Consider the following 22,450-nt stretch of genomic DNA (forward strand, 5'->3'; position numbering starts at 1 on the left):
ATCAACTCTTAGGTTCCTATTCACCACAGCTAACAACATCTTAATGCCAATGGAGTAAGTGCCCAAACTGTAGCAGGGCCAACCCACTCAAGGATGTGAAGGAAAGCTTGGGACATCCAAACACCTAATTTACACTTCCCAAGGTACTCCTTAGTGCCATAGCATTTAAGTCATCCTTCCCGCTTCCCATCTGATGGTACAGATGATTCCACTTGTCCAGCTAGTTTTAGCTTTCAGGTCTTTGGGAACAGTACCCAGTTTTAACTTTCTGCATGTGTGTTGTGTCTGAACTGCAAAATGAGACATCTTTTCCGCATCTCATCGTTTGTAAGCAAATAAATAAGAATACACGCAAGGAAGCAGAAATGTATTAAGCGACCCCTGACAAAGAATGTTTATGCCTGCACAAAGCATCGTTCCACATTTCAAGGAAAACATGATTAACAGTGCCGTGATGATCTTAATCAGATTTATTAAGACAAATGTTGAAAACCCAGCATGTATTTGAGAGGTGGGTAACTAAAAGGAAAAAAAGAAAAAGGCCAGATAAAAATGCCCAGAGGGAGTGAGCTAATGACTATCTTCCCATTACCTCATGGGATCATTAGGTCGACATGATCTCTCCGCGGCCAGCACCGGAGCCACCTCCCCGCTGGGACAAAGGCCAGCGGCCTTTCCCTTGCCCTCCCGTCCATTCCACACAGGTGCAGCCCCTGGCCGGGAGGCGCCGCTCCGCCGCCATGTCGGGCCGGGCACCGCGGGACAGCCACCTCGGCTTCCCGCCCTACCCCCCTTCCCCGGGGGGCTGCTGGGCAAGGCAGCATTGTTGGCCGCGTCCATCACTCCTCGTCCCCGGCTGACATAATGAATGCGCTTGGACACACCTTCCAGCCCGGCGCAGAGGCGCCGCGTCTCCACGGACAGCCCCGCCGAGCTCTCCGCTCCGCTCCCCGCAGCCCTCGGGGAGGCGTCCCGCCAGCCCGCCCGGCCCCGGAGCCCGGCGCCCCGTCCCAGCCCAGTGAGGGGCCGCGGCGGCCGGGCCGGGCTGGGCCGGGCCGGGCAGGGCGAAGGGGGTAGAAGTCTTCGCTATGCTGCCCAGCGCCCTGTACTGGGACCTGGTGGGCTCCTCTGCTCTCCTCAACCTGCCGGCGACGCCGGGCTTCGGCAACCTGGGCAAAAGTTTTCTCATCGAGAACTTGCTGCGGGCCGGGGCGCCGCCGAGCCCTGCCCAGCTCCGTCCCCTCCCCGCCAGCCCCGTCCCCCTCAAGCTGTGCCCCGCGGCGGAACAAATCAGCCCCTCAGGGGCTCCCTTCCCGACAAGATGGGCTTTCCAAGTGCTTAACCCCTCCGGGGCGGACGGCAGCCGCCCGCCAGCGCGGGCCCCGGCGGCGGAGAGAGGTGGCGTCTTCCTGCCGGCAGCCACAGGTGAGCGCCAGCCCCTTCCCGCGTCCCGCCGCCGGCGAGAGGCACAGAGGGGCTTCCCGAGGGCTCGGCCGCGCTGCGCACGGCGAGGACGGTCCTAGGAGCCGAGCCCCGCTGGGCGCCGTGCCGCCGGGGCGCCCTCCCTGCGGCGAGAGCTGCCCCGGAGCTCAGGCCGGGGATCTCGCCCTGCCGCCGGCGGCGGGACGCCGAGGAGCGGGCGGGGGCCGGGGGTGCGGGCGGCCGGGCGGCGGCTTTCGAGTGCGGCCGGGCGGGCGGCGCACCTGCGGGGGCAGGAGTGCGCCGCAGAGCCCTGCGATGGCAGCGTCGGGTGCTGCTAAACGCCCTTAATCGCAGTTTCTCAGGTCTCGTCCCGCAGCCTCAAGGGGTGGTAAAAGCTTCGCCGCCAACAGGCGCGCCGGGAAGGTCTCAAATCCCAAGTTTTGGGAGAAAGGCGAGCGGTCCCGTCCCCCCGGATGGCGATAGCTGGGGAGGCGACAGCCCACTCGGCAAGTGCCCTGTGTCTGGGGGACAGCAGGGCGTGAAGGACCATGCTCCTCCAGCCAAAAGGAAATTGAATCCAAGCAGAGCAGGCAATTTTCCGGAACTTTTGGCGAAACCAGAGGCGAGAAACAAACAAACAAAAAAAAGGAAAAAAAAAGAAAAAGAAAAATAAAAGAAAAGAAAAAAAGACTTTAAGCGGTGTGAAAGGTCCGTCATGAGCCCTTCGGCCCGGTGTCACACTGAGAGCCAGCGCTTTGCCGGGCGATGGGACCAGCTCCCCGCCGCCGGGGGCCCGCAGGAACCGCTGTCATTGAACTGGAAACAAATAGGTTTACAAAACACATTTTGTTTCTTGAACGTGCCAGTTTCCGTACAAATACATTTTGTCTGGGCATGAGTAACGTTATAAAGTATTTTAAGAAATGCGCACTTCTGTCAGTCATGGAACCGATTGAAGCTGTATTCAAACTTAATTCATGAAATTCGATATTAGATTCGCCATCTATATTGTATTTTGCCTTTCTGTTATAATATATCGATTTATTCCAATCTTGTGTGGTATTTTAAAATTTTTTATTTATGATCATGCAATTTTAAATGTACTTAAAATGAAAATCAGACAAGAAGAATCGGGCTTACTGAATTAAGTCTTTAAGGTGTGAAACCAAAAGGCTTCTTTTGGAAGCAGAAGTAACAGTTGTTTTCTTCTCAAAGATAATTTTACCTCAATTAAATCCTACGAACTCTTCTGCAAGCAGTTTTTGATCCTTTAGCATGATGTACTTTAAAGGTAGACAGGAGAGAGTCAAAGTGTATATTAACATTTCTGAATGTTTCAGACCTCAAGTGCCAGTAAGTGTTATCTTAAGCATATCAGTTATTTAAACATGTTTGCTTTAACCAACTATAGGCCAGGCTAGGAAACAGGACAAGTATCTTCCTGGAATTAAGTGCATATTCTCCGGGCTCCCCCTGCCTTCCCCTTATCCTCCCCTTGAAAGAAACATTCTAGAGAAAATGCTACATTTATTTGTAAAAGGAGAGATAGCAGATGCCCCAGCACTCTTCATTGCTAAAGGTAAAGTTTAAAAAAAAAAAGAAAAGCTGTAGGTAAGTTATTACAGAAGTTTCTGAATGTCAAGTTTTGCAAATACTTGCATCCAGGATTAGTTCTTTCTTTGATTTGCCTGTAGTAGTACTAAAAGTGTGGCAGGTCTGCCTAGTGATTTGGAGTCCAATCCTCTGATTCCACAGCTCTCAGTGATTTTGGCAAAAGCACCAGACTCTTAAATTTGATCAGGGAGAAAGACTAGGTTTCCTCGTGCATTGTGCACAAGTTCTCCTGTGACAGTACACGTGCAACAATGACTTTTATATTTTAACAGGGATCTGCTGATTCTGATCTGACTTACATGTCCTAAAGTGATGAGGACCCTTAGGTGTTTGAACTTTCATAAATTCAAATTAGACTGGAACTGCTGAAGCAGAGTTTGTGCTTGCTAGGGATGTCTTCTCTCTAACGTAGGTGTACACTGGGGAAAGTGCTTAGACCAGACACTTGCATTTCAGAGTAAGGCTGGGGTGACCAGGCTGTGTGTTATATTTCTTGCTTCTGCAGTGATAGGGCAAAAGAGTGTTTTGTCAGAACAAGAATTTTAGCTTTCAGGGACTGGTGAAGATATTTTAACCAAGGAATTCATACAAGGTAGGGGGTTTTAATTTACGGATTTTTGTGACTATTCACTGATTTTTTTTTTCACTTTTTTTTTTTTTTATGAATCAACTCTTTCCTATTTGAAGCCCCCAAATGACATGGTGTTTTGGAAAATCTTTGTCCGGGTCTTTAATGAGACTACTGGACATGATAAAGTAAATTTTTTTTTAATCTTTCTGAACTTTCATAAATTTAGGTTATGCAGGGACTAAAAGTCCCCTAATAAACTCTCTTGGCATAACCTAGGGGTTTTAATAAAAAAAAAAAGGCAATAGAAAGGACAACTGAAAAAATATCAGACTTTTTGGGAACAGTAATTTAAATTACTCGTGTAGTCCCAGATTCTGGTGAGGTCACCAAGAGCTCTCAGAAAGGAAGAAATTTAAAATTACACCAGGGACTGAACTGAATAAGCTGAACTTTTTTACATGTATCTCCAGCATCTACCAAGGAAAGGCATAAAGAAAGCACTCCATTTTAGGATACCATTTAACACTCCACAGAAGTGCTAAAGAATGTAAATCCTGTATTCTTTCTGTAAACTGGAAAACTCTTATCCATTGTGGCAAAGGAGACCAGGTGGGATGGCATTCTTGATTTGGGCCATCTGGTCATGGCAATTTTTCCTTTTGTAACTCCTCAACAACAGAGCTGTATCAGCGAGTTTCGATTTCCATAATTTACAGGTTTCAGAGGATTTAGCTGGATATTTCAAGTGCCTATCTACATGAGTATTTTGAATTCTGCAAAATCAAAATCTGAACAAGTACTCAACACATGTCATGTCTTAGATACATCATCTAATGAGTGCACTTGAAATTACTGTCTTTATGTTGTCTATAAAATATTAAAATTATTACTTTGCATGATTACATATATTTTAAAAATGAAATGTAATCAAATAATAGTTTTTTTTAAATTAATTTAGTTTATTTTCATTTAAGAGTACAACCACGTGTTACGTGAAACTTAAGAAGCAAAAGCAGGAGGAACATTAATGCTCCATGATAAACTCACTTTCTGCAATGGTATTTCAATTTATACCAGCTTGGGATTCCCACAGACTTTTTTGCACCTTACTTTGAAGTGCCAGTGCTGTCCTCAATTACTACTTGCTAATTTGGATTTTAGTCCCTGGTACTCCAGTCCTGTTGTTATCTTCTGGATAATTAGAAGACTTGACAGTTTTCTTCAGTGTTTTCTGACATAGAAAAATTGTCCAGAGGCTGCTGAGGTGCTGTCTGTTGTAGCACAGGTGCTGTGAGGTCCACTCCCACATATTTCCTCATTACTTGGTTTCTGCAACTATTGTCTGGCACCAGGGCAGAGTGACCTCCCTGGGAAATACAAAGGTACTCTGGTACCTGAAATAATTTTTCTGAAAATCTCTGCTCTTCTCATATAATTTGCCCTGGTGGAGGATGACAGTAAGTGCTTTACATTAGTGCTATGCCCAAGAATAGGGTCATATGTGGAAAGAATCAGGCTTTCGGCTTTAATTTTGTCATTTTGATGAATTAACAGAGAAAGGAAATTGAAAAATGCAACAAAATAAACATAACAGTGAGATAATTCCATTGTGAAACCTGCTGAAAAATTTAGCTTAGGGGATTTTTGCCTAAGGCATCAGAATACAGTAGAGCAGAAGGCAGGACAGTGCATATAACATAGAAGAAATCAATTAGAAACAGTATATAATAAACATAAATTTGATTTATAATAATAAACACCTGTGCCATAGATGTAACTTTTCTTTCTGTAACATCTGGGTACTTTACATTTTGATGTATTTATCATCACATTTTGCTAGTGAGATAGGAGAGACTTCTACTGTGTTGAGGAGAAGCTGGAGCAAAAAGAAATGAGGTGGCTTGCCTAAGGTAGTACAGAAAATGGGTAGTATTTCAGCGAGATTAAACCAAGCCTTCTTCTGCAGGCTAACTCTTTGAACCAGCAGTTTTTTCCCTCTCATGTAATGACAGCATTTCTATCCTAATAATAAAAGTAATACCTATATGAATCAATTTTTATTGATTCAAATCTCAATTATTGGCTATTTTTAATAAAATCTCTTGTGTTCCTTTATGACAACCAGGAAATAATTAAATTACTGAAGTTAAGTGGGGTTTTTTTCTTTCACTTTGATCCCCTTCTTAGTGAATTAGTGCTTATTAGTTATTGATTTCAAGCCAGGATGTGTCCTCAAGCGACATGTAACACTAACTTTCAGTAATATAAAAGGCAGGAAAGAGACCAGTGTTTTATCTTGGCTCCCTCTAACTTGGGCAGCAAGTTGACTGACAAGTCTTAGGATTTTCTTGTTTTGTTGGTGTTTTCTGGGGAGAGAAGGTTTCTTTAGGGTGGGGAGATCTATTTGGCATCTTTTCTTATGCCGTGGTTGTCAGGAGCGCTGAGGCACCTTTATTGTTTTAAAAGTTTGTCTTTGGAGGCAAAGAAGTTTCTGTAAGTATCAGAAATCAGAGACTCTTTTCAGCACTTTTCCTGCTTCCAGTTAACTTTGTGAGCCATTTAATAGAATTGGTTTGGGATGCCCAGCATATCTTAAGAGTGGCTGCAAAATGTCTTTTAAAGGACAAATTGTTGTTCTCATTGTAAGGTTGCCAAAGCTAGACTAGTGCCAGCTACTCTCCAACCCAGCCACTAGTCTGGCAGTCTGTGCTCAGCAGGGAGTATGAGCATTGGCTGGACGGTGCTCCTTGCTCTGGTGGCTCTTGCCTCTGAAAAAGGAAGGGGATCCTGAGTTTGGTCCTTAGCAAGATTTAATCACTTCCAGAAGATCTCAGAGCTGCACCAGGAAGACAAGTGGAGTTTGTGTAAAAGCAATTCACCAAGGGGAGGCCATGGAATCAATCGTGCCTACAGTTAGCGAATTAACTTCTGTAAAATGTATTTTGTACTGCAGAATGAGCTGGTCTTCTGAAATCTTGTAGTATATTCCTCATGTGTTTAGAAAACATGTGATTGTGATAAGGATTACTCTCATCAGGCAAATTCTCCTCAAGTGGAGATTTCAGGTTTCATTGTACTGTGATTTTTTTGTATTAACAAATTCCCCTGAATTTTGGAAGGTAAGTTCTCTGCCTCCATTTCCCGCTGAAAGTGTTATGCGTTCTTGTATAAAGCAACTCTGCAAAATAACTCTTAATCTAATGTTTTACATGGTGCTTTTGGGGTCAGTCATGACCCATAGCAGGAGGCAGGTATTTTTTTCCAAACAATTGCAGGTATATAAAGCAATTGGAGGCTGTTTCAAATGTCAGATACATACACCCTGATATTTATAAAGTTAGGCACCTAAATATTTTCAGTAACCTGGGCTGTGTTTCTTGGAGGTGAGTTGACACATTGGAGGAGTGGCCTTTGGTTTGTGCTGAAAAGCTTGTGAAAATTTCTCTTCAAAGGCTGCCTTTTTCTGCAGTTACAGGACGTACTTCTCTTGAGGTATTTTGTATGTATATTGAGGATTTTACCTCCTCCTCTTGAACAATTTGGTGTTGTTTGTTAAATTCCCTGCCCCTGAAATCTTGTGACTATGTGAATATATCTCAAATTTCAACTTTAAGAAGTATTTCCTTTTACAAATAAAATAATAAAAAGGCAAAACCCTGTTTTAAACCTCACGTGTTTAAAAAAAAAACAAACACAAAGTAAAAAGAATTCACCATTTGTTATTTTCTCATTCTAACAATGTTTCACTGATCTTGAGACTTCTGTCTGGTTGGAGCTAGCAATACTACAACAAGTAAAGACTGGTCCAGGTAGGAAATTTTAGCTAATCGGTGCATACCACTGGAATAAACAGTGCATTTTGGTCTATTGTGAGATTTCGAATTAGGGCTGCAACAATGAAAAACAATGAATTGTCCTCTTGCACCCTAATTTTGCTGTGCTTGAGGAAATAATTTCTAAGCAAATTGTAGTATGTTAAAAATGTAAGAAAATAATTTTAGTGCCTTTATGGCTGAATTTTGTATTTTTTACAGAGTCTTTGTGGCTGTACAGATGATTGTATTTTTTTGACATTACCTACTAAGGATAAAAAGAATGTCATGGTAATTCAGCTGTTTAATAAAAAGTAAATGTCGTGTCTAATCTATAGTCAGTAGAGAGATGCCACCAGAGGACAACACAACTTACCTTCTTGTGTGTCTGTTTTAAGGTAGTGAATTGTTATGTAGAGCTACTTATCTCTTCTCATTGACTGTACAGGAGGCCTAGACAAGGAGCTTAGGCAATACATTGGACTTTTAGACGGAGAAGTGACAGCAATTCCCCTTTTGACAAGAACTGGTAATTGTAAAGCGCTGGGGCACACTGGTGCATGGGCATATCGGAGAAGGGCAAAGTCAGAAACAAGGCTGGTTGTTTCTGACAGCTTTCCAGATCCTCTTCTTTCTTCTAAATAGCAAGGCTGTGTAGAAAGCCACCTTTACTGCTGACACCATGAGACCCATAGAGTCTTTGGCAAATGATGGTTTGGTTTGGTTGTTGCTTTGGATTGTAACAGAGGTGAGATTTGACACCAGCCTGAGGCACCTGTGTTTCCTCAGGTGGAGAAAAACATGTACAGCAAATTATGCCCTAATAGTAAGGCATATGAATGATGCCACTGAAAATTGACAGTGATTGACATGGTTTCAGATAATCCACACCGTGACACAAGTGGCCATTACATTTCTGTAGGTTTAAGGAAATTATTATCATGCTGTTAGCACATTTCAAGCCCTTTTGGGGGGCTACTCTGCCAATTTTTGAAAGCCCCACCAAGACGCAGCATAAAAGTGCAAGCCAGATTCTAGCATCTGCCTTTGGGTAGGATTTAGAAATATATATTTGAAGTTCAAAACCCTTTCTGTGAATGTTTGCCAGTATTTTAAAACTGATCTGCATATGCCGCTCTGGTCTGCCCTTTTGGCTCGACTTCCTTTGAGCATTCATGTAATTGTGGTTTACAGGAATAAATGGGAACCAAATAGACAGTGACCTTGGGAGTGCAGGAAAGCCAGCTCTGAGGGGTTCTGCACCACAGGCTCTTGCAGTAAGTTTTGCCAGGTCCATGTGGTGATGATTGCCTTTGGTGGGATATGGCAGTGGCTGTTGCACCATTCTCATGGCCAGGGGCTCCCCTTCAACTGGTTGTAATGCTTTAGGGGGTGCACAACTGCTGCTGGAATATTGCACTCTAAACACAGTAACTGCTAGGGATGGAGCTGTGACTCATTGTGAGGTCCAGGGCTTGTGCTTCAGGAGCTGAGCTTATGGCTCAGCTGGACTGCTAAGCTGGCAGAGCCACTATTGGACTATTTGCAGGAAACTCTTAGTGATGTGAAACTTTTCCTGCAGCTTTGCAAAAGTCTGCTTTAATTATTGCCAAGAATGGATGTAGGTAGGAAATTGCGGTTTATCTGCGCCCACGTTGTGGGCACAAACCATCCAAGGTTCTCAGATGAAATTTGATAATTTTATTGATAATATTTTTTATTTTCCGGCCAGGGCTAGAGCATGGCATCACTGTGAAAAGCAGCTTGTGTGGACTTAGCAATATTTTGAGAGTTAAAGTGTTCATGCAGCTTGAGGTCTCTGGTCCCATCCTTCCTGTTTCTTGTTAGCTGGCTATAGGCAGTTTTCTGAATCATTCTTTGGAGGTGTTCCATCTCTCTTCACAGGTAAATAACACATTTTTATCAGTTATCTTTAAAAAAACCCCAGCTGACAAGGAGTGTGTGCAGTGAATGAGCCTGTATGAGTAGTATCAGAAGTTTACCATCAGTTTACTTTTCCTCAGTTGTTGCCGTTTTCCCTTCACCCCTTCCCCCTTTCCTGATGAGTTATAGGCTACACTATTTTCTGAGTTACTTCACAACAGTAGAATTAGGGAAAGCAAACAGTGCCTTTAATAATAAGCCATTTTAAATGTTACATATCTGTTTGAACTGAGTTGTACTTAGGAACCTTACTCTCAAAATGGTGGATAGTTGGAAAAAAGACTTCTGATCCCACTGTCAGCATGATTTTTTAGAATGGAAGGGCTTTTGAATATCTTCAGACTGGGCAGTATATTTTAAAATATCAGTATCTGAACTGCTCCCTTGAGTTTTAGCAGTAGGTGAGCTTGAGGTCCATTTACTTGTTTAGTATCATTTTACTGTCTGTTTGTAAAATGATTTCTATTCACAAAGCTGAATGTAGTGAGCATTATTACTAAAATTTTGTGTGCAGCAACAGTGTCAAAAGAACTTATCTTTGGTAAGAAAAAATATTTGTTTTATTTTAGATATTTTATCCTTTTGTATTTATGATCCAGTACATTTTGTTTTAAGGTATATTGTACAATTTTTGGAGTGCCAAAAGGCATACATCGATATTTTGTTTTCATGCATGTGTGATATTAAAACTGTAAAGACTGACTCTTGTGAAACACTTAGTTCTGCACAATCTCAGTTTTTATGGAATGGAGATGCAAAGCAGAGAAAAACATAAGTATCCTGAATTCAAATTATTAGGATTTGACCCCTAGTTAATGTTACTATACATGTTTGGGAGCAACAGCTGCCTTTTGGTTACTGTGTATTTCGTTCTGGCCTAAAAAATACAAAACTAATATGCTGACATTTCAGCAATTTTCAGCCTTATATGAACAGCAAACAAGGTTTGCTTTAGATCTCTTGGCCAACAATTATTGGTAGCATTGCCATCAGATACGTGGAGAGAAAATAAAAGCATAGGCAGTGCTTTGTCCTCAGCTCTGCTAGGTATTGTGTCATTCCTACAGCTACAATCTCAGTATAATTCTGAAATGCATATATATTAAATATATAATTTTTCTCTGAACAATTTTAATTCTGTTAATGCAGGTTCATGCAGGTAGTGGAAGCCATTTAATGTGATGAATAGTTTGTGTTGTTTTCATCAAAGATAAAAAATATACTTGGATATATTAGGTTGAAGCATTAACGTTTTTCTCTACGTAGAACTCCCAAGATAGCGTTGAGTATCTCTGTATTGTGTCATTTTTTTTTACTGATGTAACTCTGTATAACCACTAAACATTGGTTTGAGTGCAACAGCTTTGGTAGACCTGACCTAGGGATGTAATTTGATATAAGTAATACAGATTTCACATGCGTATTGGTAGCTGGAGCACATTAAAGAAGTTTATGAACTAGACATACTATACATGTTGGCTATAGACTTAGAGAGACATAATGGCTTTGTTTATTCCTCAGGGTCTAGTTTAAATCAGTCTTGAGAAGTGGTCTCAGGAACGTCTTAATTCGAGTTACATGAAGATATCTCCTGCATCTTATTTCTTAAGCAAATATTCTGCCTTAAAGGGATATGTGCCATGCAGGCAGAAAAGACAGCAGTTGGTTGAAGGAATTAAGTAAAATGCCCAAGAAAGCCAGACTCGTGATTTCCGTTGACTTGAGCAGAATTAGTGCCAAAATCTCGCTGTTTGCATCATGATGCTTTGCTAGTGCATTGAATCATTGCGAGCAACCAGCAACTTCCATGGAAATATATTGCTTGTTCGGAGTTTGCTTAAGCAAAATGTCTCAAGTTTTGACCTTGGTCCATCTTCAGACCTTTACGCTAGCAGCTTCCTTGTTGAGAGATTTAGTGAATGGAGGAAACCTGTCTCTTCCTATTCATGTCTTTATTTGTAGGAGCATGCTGTCTATCTGAAGTAATAGCTTGTTCAATTTGTCCAAGTGTCTCCTGGATATATCTTATACCATTTTGAGCATGACATTATCAAAACAGAGCAAGGAGATGGACAGAGTTGAGAAACCACAACAGGGAATATCAAGGACAAGCCGACAGGTCTGCCCAAAATTGTATGGTATGAATAAGGTGCTGGAACAATGATTAAAGGGGATAGGGCATTATGGCAGCCAAGGAATATCCAAGACATTTGAAAAGGAAGCAAAGGAATGGAGTGTAGCACCTTCCGTATACTAAGTTGTACTTTTAGAAGTGGAGAGTTTTACCTGACTGTAAGGGAAACTTGATAATGGCATGAGGAATGTGTCTTCCAAGGAAGGGAGGGAAAGCTCTTAACTTGGGATTTTGGGAACTGCAGCAGATAAAAGATATTGTCAGTAATGAGTTCTTGTGTCCAGGAGGGATAGCTGTTTTTATCTGGCAGGTCTTCTGCAGCTCCCGTGCTTCTAGAGTTAGTAGAATCCTTTCCAGCTTAGACACTACACCCTTGGATACATAAGATAAGTAATATTTGGCTGCACATTCTTGACTCTTTTAAGTTTCTAAGGACATGGTTACACATTTGATGGTCTTTTGTGGAAAAGAAGCTTTAGAATACTAATGCCTGATATAATTCATTCATTTTTGTAAATGTTTTGCAAGCATATGTCTCAAAAATAGGCAATTAATTTCTCTTGGAGTATATTTATATTTCATTACAGACAGCAAAGTTTCAATGAAAACCTATACTGACAAAATGCTTATCTATCAGCAATTGCAAGTAAATATTTTAAAAATTGTTTAGCATTAGACTTTTACAGTAATAGTTTATTGCTCTGGAATAACAGCAAATTGAATGGTCAGAAAACTTATTTCAATGCCCTAATATATACTGGGGAACCTAATTGTGAGTGGTCTTTATTTTTAATTCCAGTTGAAAAACCTTTAAAAATTAGCAGCATGGCTTAGACATTTACCTATTTGTCTACACTCTCCCTGATTATTGATTTCTTGTTTCTTTTACTTGAGTATGCAATAACTTCTTTTTAAAAAAAAAATTAATCAGGTTATTTTTAGAGATCAACTACAGGACTGGGTCTAGAACCACTTATTTTCTCCCTAAACTAAATGAGGAGAGTGATGTAAATGTTTTGATGCTGATCACATTTTGCGAGTGTACAGTTCTAGCAAGCATGATGCATCTTTTTTCAAAAGAAAAAACCACTCCATTTTTCATAGTTGACTAGTACAAGCAGAAAGGTAATTAATCTTAATGGAAAAGCCTATGAGCCTTACCGAAGAAAATTAAAGGATTAGTGGATAATAAAGACCTTTCCAAGATGTGGAAGCACTTTTTAGACATAACAGAGACTTTTGATTCATTGGTTAAAAAAAATGCATAAAAATTTTACCAAGTATTATCTAATTCTGTGGGTTGATTTTGCAATTTTTTATTGTGTGAAACATAGCCTTCTTTAGCATTTGGTTTATTTAAATTTAGAGCACTTTTCCAGCAAGACTAAGCTGACCATCAGGCCCTATAGCTTGGGCCTGTAGAACTCAGCCGGTTCATCTTATGGCATTTTATTCATAAAGGTTTCTTATTGAAGATGTTACTGGTTTGAGCACTGTTAACATCATTGGAATACAAACTGATTTTGTTTTCTAGGATGTCATGCTTACTAGAGTTATTTTAAATAACTTTTTCAGATTCATTATACTCATTATTTTAACAACATTATTGAAACAATGTGTTCAATACCAATATTTAAGGAAAAAATCCATAATTACACCAATTACAGAGGCAAATTTTAAATCTGCAGAACTTTATTCTTATGATAAATATATTGAGGGTTCTGTGTATTATAGCTAAGCTACACATGTAAAATAAGTTTGCTAAATTAAAGATCAATTACTTGGTTTATCATTGTTTGCCTTAAAAATATCACCATCTTGAAAAAAGGAAAAAGAATTTGTGGGGCAGGACTTTACACACTGACTTTTTGGAGGACTGTTGTTATGAATATCACCTAAGCTCAATGGATAATCAATTAGATCTATCCTTCCTTTCAGCTCTTTCCAAACACGTTTTTCTCCGAGCCCCGCCATTCTACTCAGCATGCTGTGGTGGGTCCTGTCAGCACCCTGCATCCCCCACTGCTTTTCCAAGTAAGTTTTTATGCTTCATCAGTAATGCTTGAGTTATTCTGTAAACCAAAGCAGCAGGATTTAATGTGTTCTGGAAAACTAATTGGTGATGCAATGGCAGCGGCTAATTCCTTCGTAAAATCACAGCAATCCTATTCAGAGGGTTTCCAAAGATTTATCAAACTTAAGTACACTGAGCAATTGTGAGAGGTTTCTAATGGCATTGAGACACTGAGACAGAGCTAACCTAGGAAAGCTCCTTGTTTTCAGTTTGCTAGAAACAATTCTTTAAAATCAGTAACTCTTCTAAAAATCGGTGTCAATAAACGTTTGCAAATAAGAAAAGAGCTGAAGGATCATAAAATGTGTGCTGCATTTTAATGTCTGTTAGGGACAAATTATGATTCAGGAAGCCCTAGCATTATTTAAATACAAGTAACTCTTTTTGCAGCAGTCAAATGTGTGCATGTTTAATTTGTTTTTCTTTTTTAATCATAATGTAAAAAATTGAAGAAGTAGGTTGGAAAGAATTTTGACCACCATGCAATATCTGTTCAGGATTAAGACCTGGAATGCACTTCCATTTAATCCAAAACCAAATTTAACCTTGATTGGGAAGATTGCCTACCATAGTGTAAGAACAGTCATAATTTTACATATTTATGGCTCAGGAATACAAAGAGAAGGAGCATTTCCTTGTTCTTCAAAACAGCAGCACAAATCGTGTGTCAAATCCAAATGAAAATTGGAGCTTATACGTGCTCTAGCATATACTTTTTTATCACAGTTGCATTCAAACCCTTCCTAAGTACATGCTTTTTATGAATGTTTCAGAAGGGCAGTTGCTAAGTTGAATGATTCTTGACAAGTGAGGCAGCAAATGCTGGCAGTTTAATGAGCTGCAAGTTTCTGAGCACCTCTTTAGGGGGCTGACACTTTCCCACAGAGCGTTTTACATGGCCTCGGCTCTCCCACAATGGCTGACAGCACCATGACCAATCACCACTTTCACTTTACTCATCCACACGCGACCTCACCACAATTTTTCACTGTGCAGATGAACTTTAGGAACCATTTCACATTGAAAAGGCCTGGGCAAGGGTCAGTTGCCCTTTTGTATGGCCATAAAGCAATACTCTATGTGCCAGTCTTTTCTCCTGTCTCACATTCCAAGGGATTTTCTGGACACCATTTAAAGCACTTGACTGAAAAATAAAGCAGTGAATGAAACTGACTTTTATAGACTCATTCTAGCTCATCTTCCCATATAACCCTGTCTACCTGAAAAGGGATTTAGTGGATGAGCTGAGTGTATACAGGGACTTGGTGAATACATAGGCCCATTATCAATTGTGGGGATTGTTTATTAACCAGGACGGATACACTACTATTTTGGAAGTGACCTATTAATTGTCCATTTAACTAGAATGTATTGAATTCTAATGAAAAAATGGAAACCATGACTAAAGCTTTTACTTGCTCCTTCAAGGTGGTCTCTGACATAAAGGCAAATGAAGATTGTTCCACAGATTAAGAGGACATTTATCACTATATATTAGGATACAAAGGAAAGACTTAAAAAAACCCCAAAGCAAAGCAAAAATCAAACCAGCAACATAGGAAATAGTTAGTAACAGAGTCATATTTATGTCAGCAGAACACTAAACCTTTTGATGCACGTTCAGAGTGACAAGCTGCAACCTGACATATTTAATTTTGCTGTAATTGTTGAAGTATATAAATGACTGCATGTCCCATTGTAGTGAAAAATCCTTTAATTCACAAAATGAAATTTAGTTTTTGTGTAACAGTTGGAGTGCATTTTAGAATATGAGTTATTCTCAAAAAAATTCCCTAGGCTAGGCAGTTTGGGATAAGTTTCAAATTTTTTGACCAAATGGCTGTTTGCTAGTGTTTGTGAGCATCCTGCTCATAATTAAATTCTGTTTTGTTAATCTTTTAACTGTGCCTTAGAGTGTGTAGATGCTTCCCTATTAAGTTAGTCTAATACAGGTGTTAAGCTGTACCCTACATACTGCCTGTATGGGAATTAATTGGTGCCTTGGGGCTCTGGCAGGAGGTTGTTTCCTTGCTGATTGACTGTTAACAATCAGCCAGGCAAGACAAATTTTAAGGGGTCACATAATCTGGCATCCTCTGTCCTCGGCTGACAACTCCATTGTGGAATGGAGGCCAGGAGGCAAGGACCAGCCCTGTTATGCCTTTTCCCTTCCTGGTGTCTCTCTTCCTGCAGTGGGGATGAGAGAAGGTGTCAGCTCTTCTGCTGCCACACTGTACCTTCCGGTAAACCTGAGAATGGCTGACAAATCGGCAGAAACTACTCAGATACTGCCTGGAAAAAGATAACTAAATCCACCAAATTTGAGCAAGAAAGGGAGAAAACATGCTTGAGGAAGAAAAGCCCCCAGCTTGCCCCCAGCTTCATGGGCATGATCAGACTTGGGGTGGGGGTCTTGAAGGGGCTAGGCACTCTTCAGAGAAATATGAACCTGGCTTGCCCTTTTCAGAAACCTCCATTGTGGCATTTTGACATTTGTTCTGCAGATAGTTTTTTTAATTTGAATGAAGTCTTACTGTATCTCACTGTGTAATAAATATCAGGACGTTAACCAGTAGGTTATGATTTTTGTATCTGATCTCAGATATAATTTTGAAAATTGAAATGCATCTGTATAAATTTAGGATTATTTATGATGTAACATTGTAAATCATAATAATTACTTTTTATCACAGGCTGTTACGAGGGACAAATATGAAGACCAGTCCTTGAAGTGTAGAAAAATTCAAGAAAAGCATTGACAGAATGCAATGGTCTCTAACATTTCACAGTGGCAGTGTATTTTAAGGAGTAATCATTCTACACTTGCTCAGCTTCTGATATTCTTTCTCTCCTGGTCACAGCTGGAAGCAGGATGCAGGGGTAGTGTATGTCATATCAAACCAGTCAAACATGCACCACAAAAGTAGTTAGTCAACTTTGCAATACATACACATATACACTTCAGTTTCTCATCATGATACTACAATATCTTCAGTATATGTGTGTTTGTTTTTCTGTGCGTATTTAAAGACAGGTATATCCATGTGTATATATGTATAATATACAGAAGGTGAAGTGTGATGTAGCCCCAAGGAACAGTTTGTGGAAGCTGCATCTGGATTTAATTAGAATTTTCAAGAGCACTATATCATTTTGACAAACGTATTTAATCTCCCCCCAATCCATTACAGCTGACTAGAATAGACAAACTTTTTCACCCAAAAAATGTGCAGTCTTTTAGAGAATCTGCTTTTCATGGGGAATTTGCCATTGGGTTTGATATGAAAATTATCAGATCCTTGATAGAAATTGAACAGCAACACACATTTCCATCTGCTGTAACTATAAGCTACGACAGCAGTCTAGGCCCCTGTATATGAGAAGGTGGATAACAGGAGGACAACTTGCATCTTCAGAGTCTGAATTGCCACTCCTACAGAAAGATTGCAGGTATCAGTGGTTATATAGCCATGGCACAGGTTTATGAGCCAGAGAGAAGCTTTTTCCTGGCCTACTTGTACCTGCCCCAGTTATGACATCCAATGCCTGGTGATGGGCACTATTCAACTGGCCTCTGGTCCTGCTCCCTGGGTGAGCATTTGAGGAAGCTGGGAGTGATGAAGGCATACCAAGGCTCACCAGGGACTGCTCCTCATATACCATATGCTTACAGGGAGCATGGGAAAGCACTATGGCTTTAGATTTTATTTGGTGTGAGGAATGCAAGAGGTTTATCTGGATTTGGGTTTTCTGTGCTCTTTGTGAGGCCAGTGAAGGGACAATGCAAACACCTCTACTTCTCCACTGCAGCTCTGTCCCCCAGCTTTGAGCTGTTTTCCAGGGTAGGATTCACTCTAGGCATAGGTCAAGGGGATGTGATTGGATTCATTGAAAACTGCCCTCCCTGGACTTGCTATGAGATGTCAAAGGATTAGAAACCAGGCTGAAAGGAGTAAGTCCAAGTACTCCCCAAATCCTCTAATAAAGAAATTGCTGTGGTTTCCAGAATAAGTGAATGACCAGGGATTTTCTGAGAAATTTTTCACTCTGAAAGCCTTTCATTAATTAAAAAAACTAAAGAAAGCCTACTTAGTTTCTTTGAATCAGTATTAGAGACCACTTTTATCTGGTTTTACATTTCACACAAGGATAAAATAAACTCAAAGGAAAACTTATTGCAGTTTACTCAATGATGATGACAGGCAAAGGAAAGTTGAGAAGTTTCTCCCTGACTGTATTTGAATTTTGCAGTAGCATGAGCTCTGTATTAATGTTCCTCTATGAACTCATCTGATTTACTATGTACCGTGTCAAGGAGAGACTTGTGTTGACTACAGACAACACTTCTAGATCCAAATGAGGATTTGGTCCTTAATGAACATGACTGAAACATTACAACACACTTATAACACCAACAAATCAAAACTGGGACAAGAGTCTGCAAGCATTATAATGAAGAGCACTTATGTGTTTCTCTGATATGTGCTAGATATTATAGGAAACTCTCATCTATTTCCACTAGGAGAGGAAAGTGTGCTGCCTCTTCTGACCCAGGAGTCTAACTCCAAGTCCCGCAGAGGCATATTAAGAAGAGCTGTCTTTTCCGAAGACCAGAGGAAAGCTTTAGAGAAAATGTTTCAGAAGCAGAAGTATATTAGTAAAACAGACAGGAAGAAATTGGCCCTTAACCTGGGTCTAAAGGAGTCTCAGGTAAGGAATGATATAATATCTGTGGCTTTCTGTCCTTTTGGGGAAAAATCTTTAAAATGGCTTTGAAGGAGGAAAATTGAACAGCACAGGGGCAGCCCTGAGCTCTTCTGTGGTGCAAAGACCTCAGTAAATCAATGGCAGTTTTAACCAGGGAGTGCTTGAACAGTTTCCTGGTTTATTTCCTCTATTTATACATTCAGAAATTCATTTATCCATTTTAATACAAAGCAGAAGAAACATGACCTCTGCATTTCATTTCTGACTCCTGTTTTCTGTCTGACAGAGCCCCCTTGGGAGCTTTGGGGTAGGGAACTATGCTCCATCCCACTGCTCGACAGGCAGTGATCTAGGCAGAAAACAACAGAGCATAGGGCCCTCCTGAGTGCCCTTTGCACTTGCAGATGAACAGCTAGGGACAATGCAGTCAACAGCACTTGCTCTGAAACCATTCTGCCCCAAGAGACAGGCAGCCATACCTACAGAAAGAAACTTGTCTGCACAAGGAAAGAGATCTTCAGAGCTGAGAGATACTGTAGGAGGAAAAATTTTTTAGGGTGACCTTCTAAAATACTCCCACTTTACTTACCAATTTACATTGCATGAGATTTTTCACATGAGTCTGAGCTGGCTTCCAGTGAGCTGCTCTGACTGAACAGGTACATTAATAGTGGTGCTGAGCAGTAATATCCCTATCTGGAATCTCAGCCTGACCTAGCTGCAGATAAAAACAAAGGAAAAGTGCTTGAAGGGCACAAAACCTGAAAGAAACTGGAAAAAGTTTGTGAGGGCATGTAACAGCAGAAAATGAACATAGTAGTTGCTGATAGGTGGGATTCTGAAGGTGCTGGAGTAGACACAGCCCTCTAGATTACATTTGAAAGACTGAGAGCGGGACAGCACACTTCTGTTCCTTTGCGTGCAACAGGAATGAAAATTCTTAAGACATGAATGGCAGAAGTTGTCTGGGGGACAGAAAAGTCTAGGAATGGTGATGGGATCTTTATCTTGGAGGTTTTCAGAAATTGGTAAGGCTCTCATTAATTTGATATAAATTTGCAGTTGGCTCCACTTTGCACAGGAGGTCAGATCTGGTGGTCTGCAGTGATTCCTTGCAACCTGATTGACTCCGTTGCAAGCACTGCAACAATAAACCAAAACAAGCAGAGTGTGGTGTTTCTCAGTGTGATGAACAGAAATATAATCTCTGCAGGAAAACTATTTTAATGGAAATGCTCAATTGCACTCACCAGTGTGCTGCCTAAAATTTTCCCAAAATGTATTCAAATGCCTAATATTACAGTTGTTTCCTTGAGTTTATTTTCTGTGGTCATGTTATTCAAGAGAGCCTGGGGGAGGGGAAAAATAATGGCATGATATACAGATAACTACTACTACTACAGGTAAATAATTTAATGATAGTGATAGACCAGATGATATCTGTCTCTTTTTTTCCCCTCTTGAAAAGAACAGCACAGTTCCTATGAACATTACTTCTTCAATTTTCTGACCAGTTGTGCTGGAGGACCAGTACCTGCCATCTAAGGCAATGATTCTCAAACCTTTGAAAGCATAGCCCCTTTGTCCTTCTGTCAGGTATCTGAGTACTAGACCTAAATGCAAATGTTTAAGGGAAAATAGAACAGGATCTGAATAATTTGGTTGGTCACCCTCACCTTTATTCTCTTTGTGTAAAACCACTTTCTAGATGTATATTCCCCCAAGCTTTCCCCAGCATTTCATAAATGCCTTTGAATGCTTGTGTTAAAGAGTTGCAACTCAAAGTTTTTGTAAAATTGATTTTCTGTCAAAAGTGCACGGATTCTAGACAACTCCTGGAAAACTGTAGTCATTCAGACAAAATGTCTTTAAATCCTCACTCCTGTGTCCTATGTCACACACACATTTTGAAGTTATATGGCCAAGCTGGTTTTAGCTATGCTTGTAAAAGGGACAGTCGTACGTCTTACAGCCTCTTTTAAATAAGAGGGCTTCACATCGCTAGTAATATGGCTTATTTTTTTTAATGATGATGTTAATTTTCTCTGGGAATTCTTTTCTGTCTAGAAGTATGTTGCTATAGGAAACTGCTCTAGCCTTAGCCACTGGGCTGTCCATTTTCCAGTCTTAGCCAAATAATCACCTGTTGGAGGTGGTGAAAGTCAAGGAGAATATTTGGCCCAGTTGTAGTAAATAGTGATGAGAAAATCCTCAAATAAAGTCAGTCAGCTAGCTTCACCAGATCTCTACTATAACAACGAATAAGGAAGGAATGTGAAACTAAGAGAATGGAAAGAAAAAAACCCATTTGCTATGGCAAAGTTGTTTAAAGAAAAGAATGATAATAAACTTTCATTGACTTGCAAACAGGTGAAAATTTGGTTTCAGAATCGAAGGATGAAATGGCGAAACTCCAAAGAAAAAGAAGTACTTTCAAACAGGTGCCTCCAGGAAGAAGGTCTTCAGGAGAACTACCTCTCCCGGTCTACCATGAATTTTACCTCCCCGTGCCCATCTGTATGGCAAGTGTCTGAGGAGCAGACAAGTCCAAGGTGGAGGGAGAATTCTCCAGGAAATTCTGAAAGACTGACTAGTACACAACCACCTCCAAGAGCAAATTCATCACAGAGCCCACTGTATTTGTATCCTGACCAAGACACTGCAAACAAGGCAGTTACATCATCAGTGTAAGGAAGTAGGGGCAGTTTGTAAATTGAATGGGAGAGTGCAGCCTTCAAATGAGCAGTCTTTTAAGACTAACAATATTTGAATATTGTAAAGCTAACTAGTTTATGACTTCAAAATTTGCTAAAGTCTAACACCATTAAAATTACAAAAACTAATGACTTAAAAAGTATTCTTCAATACTCAGTCTTTTCTTGTGTTTTTTCCAGTATTGTACTGACCTTAAAAGTGAAATAGGAACTGATGGTAAGTAAAATGAAGTGAAGAGCATAAAGCTGTGCTCTGATTTATACATCTGCACTGTGTGTGATACTCATTAAAAACACACTGATAGAGAATCACTTTTATCTCTCATTGTAGTCAGACCAATTAATTTCTTTTGTGCATGAGATAAGAAAAAGCCTGTTTCTTTCAAGCCAGTAAGTGGTTTTGGGTACTTCTTGAAATTCATGAAATAACACAATAGATTCATAGGGATAAACATAAGCATTTTTGACATGTATTCTCCATCTGTCCTCACCTGTGTCACTATTCTATTAGTGTTGAATAGCATGGTCACAGGTCAGCTGATAACCCTGGTAAAGTGTGCAATACTAAAGGGCAACCAACCTACCCTATAAAATATTCCATATTTAAGTAACTTATGTGAATGTGTACTGGGAAATTCCATTCACTAAATCCTGTCTTTTCTCCTATGGGTAAACCTTACAGCATTCTTAACTCTGAATTTCAGTGGCTTTTGTCAGGGTGTTAGTGCATTCTGTTGTAATCTCTTTGGTATTTCAAAACTGTAACAACAGTATGCAGAATTGTAGCCAAAATGCACTAAGCAACAGACCCATAACTGGAAAAATTGCCACTACAGCTATCTCAGAGAAGTGCTTATGGAGATGGTGTACCACAGTAGCCCTATTTGTGACTTATTCCTGTTTAAGCTGGTGCCAATAGGGATACATTAGCATATGTCTGTATCAAGGACAGGGCAGTATTCTGTATAATACAAGTAGCCTCGAATAATACTATTAAAGCTACTTAAAATTACTTGCTTGCTTCATCTGATTTAAGGAAATCTGTCTATGAATTTAAGTGGGTTTTTTGTTTGTTTTATTTGCAAGGCTATATAGCTCAAGATGGGAGCAGAACACTGTTTTTCTCTATCATACATTTATGGATGCATTTGTTGAGAAGAGAGACTTAAGATTTTATGTTACAGGCAAAATCTTCTGGAGAACATTATGGTTTTATAGGGACTGTTTGCTTTCTGGCATTCATATCTTTTATAGGCAGAAGAGATGATTATGACAATATAGTCTGGCTTTTCTAATCATACATGCCATGAATGTTTCTGATTATTCTTGTCTTGAGCTACAAATCTTTTGAACTGTATTGTACATCTTTCAAAAAGCCATACAATTGTTACTTAATGTTTTACCTTTTGATAGATGATCTACCATTCCCCTTGTTACATTGTGTATTCCCCATGTTAC

The 22,450-nt window shown here is 40.2% G+C and overlaps 1 protein-coding gene across 3 annotated transcripts; it reads left to right on the plus strand.

Moving 5' to 3' along the window:
* The first annotated feature begins 709 nt into the window (after positions 1-709).
* DBX2 (developing brain homeobox 2) lies at positions 710-21,378 on the plus strand. 3 transcript variants are annotated; one of them, XM_051795843.1, is made up of 4 exons: positions 710-1,425; positions 13,436-13,531; positions 18,094-18,281; positions 20,667-21,378. In XM_051795843.1, exons 1-4 carry the CDS (start codon positions 1,089-1,091, stop codon positions 20,967-20,969), a joined length of 924 nt encoding a protein of 307 aa, XP_051651803.1. In that variant the 5' UTR covers positions 710-1,088; the 3' UTR covers positions 20,970-21,378. The 3 variants fall into 3 exon arrangements, with proteins under 3 accessions (XP_051651803.1, XP_051651804.1, XP_051651802.1); XM_051795842.1 differs by having other exon boundaries at positions 718-1,425; positions 20,649-21,378; XM_051795844.1 differs by lacking the exon at positions 13,436-13,531 and having other exon boundaries at positions 717-1,425; positions 20,649-21,378.
* Positions 21,379-22,450: the final 1,072 nt, after the last annotated feature.

The sequence above is a fragment of the Manacus candei genome, unplaced genomic scaffold (assembly GCF_025592945.1).
Source record: "Manacus candei isolate 608988 ecotype Guabito, Panama unplaced genomic scaffold, ASM2559294v1 h1tg000043l, whole genome shotgun sequence".
In the NCBI taxonomy this organism is placed as follows: Eukaryota; Metazoa; Chordata; class Aves; order Passeriformes; family Pipridae; genus Manacus; species Manacus candei.

Bases quoted from the DNA above. Each gene is read 5' to 3' on its own strand.
- DBX2 (XM_051795842.1), top strand. From the start codon at position 1,089: ATGCTGCCCAGCGCCCTGTACTGGGACCTGGTGGGCTCCTCTGCTCTC. The intron at 1,426-13,435 runs GTGAGCGCCAGC...CCTTCCTTTCAG, and splicing joins CTTCCTGCCGGCAGCCACAG to CTCTTTCCAAACACGTTTTT. The intron at 13,532-18,093 runs GTAAGTTTTTAT...TATTTCCACTAG, and splicing joins ATCCCCCACTGCTTTTCCAA to GAGAGGAAAGTGTGCTGCCT.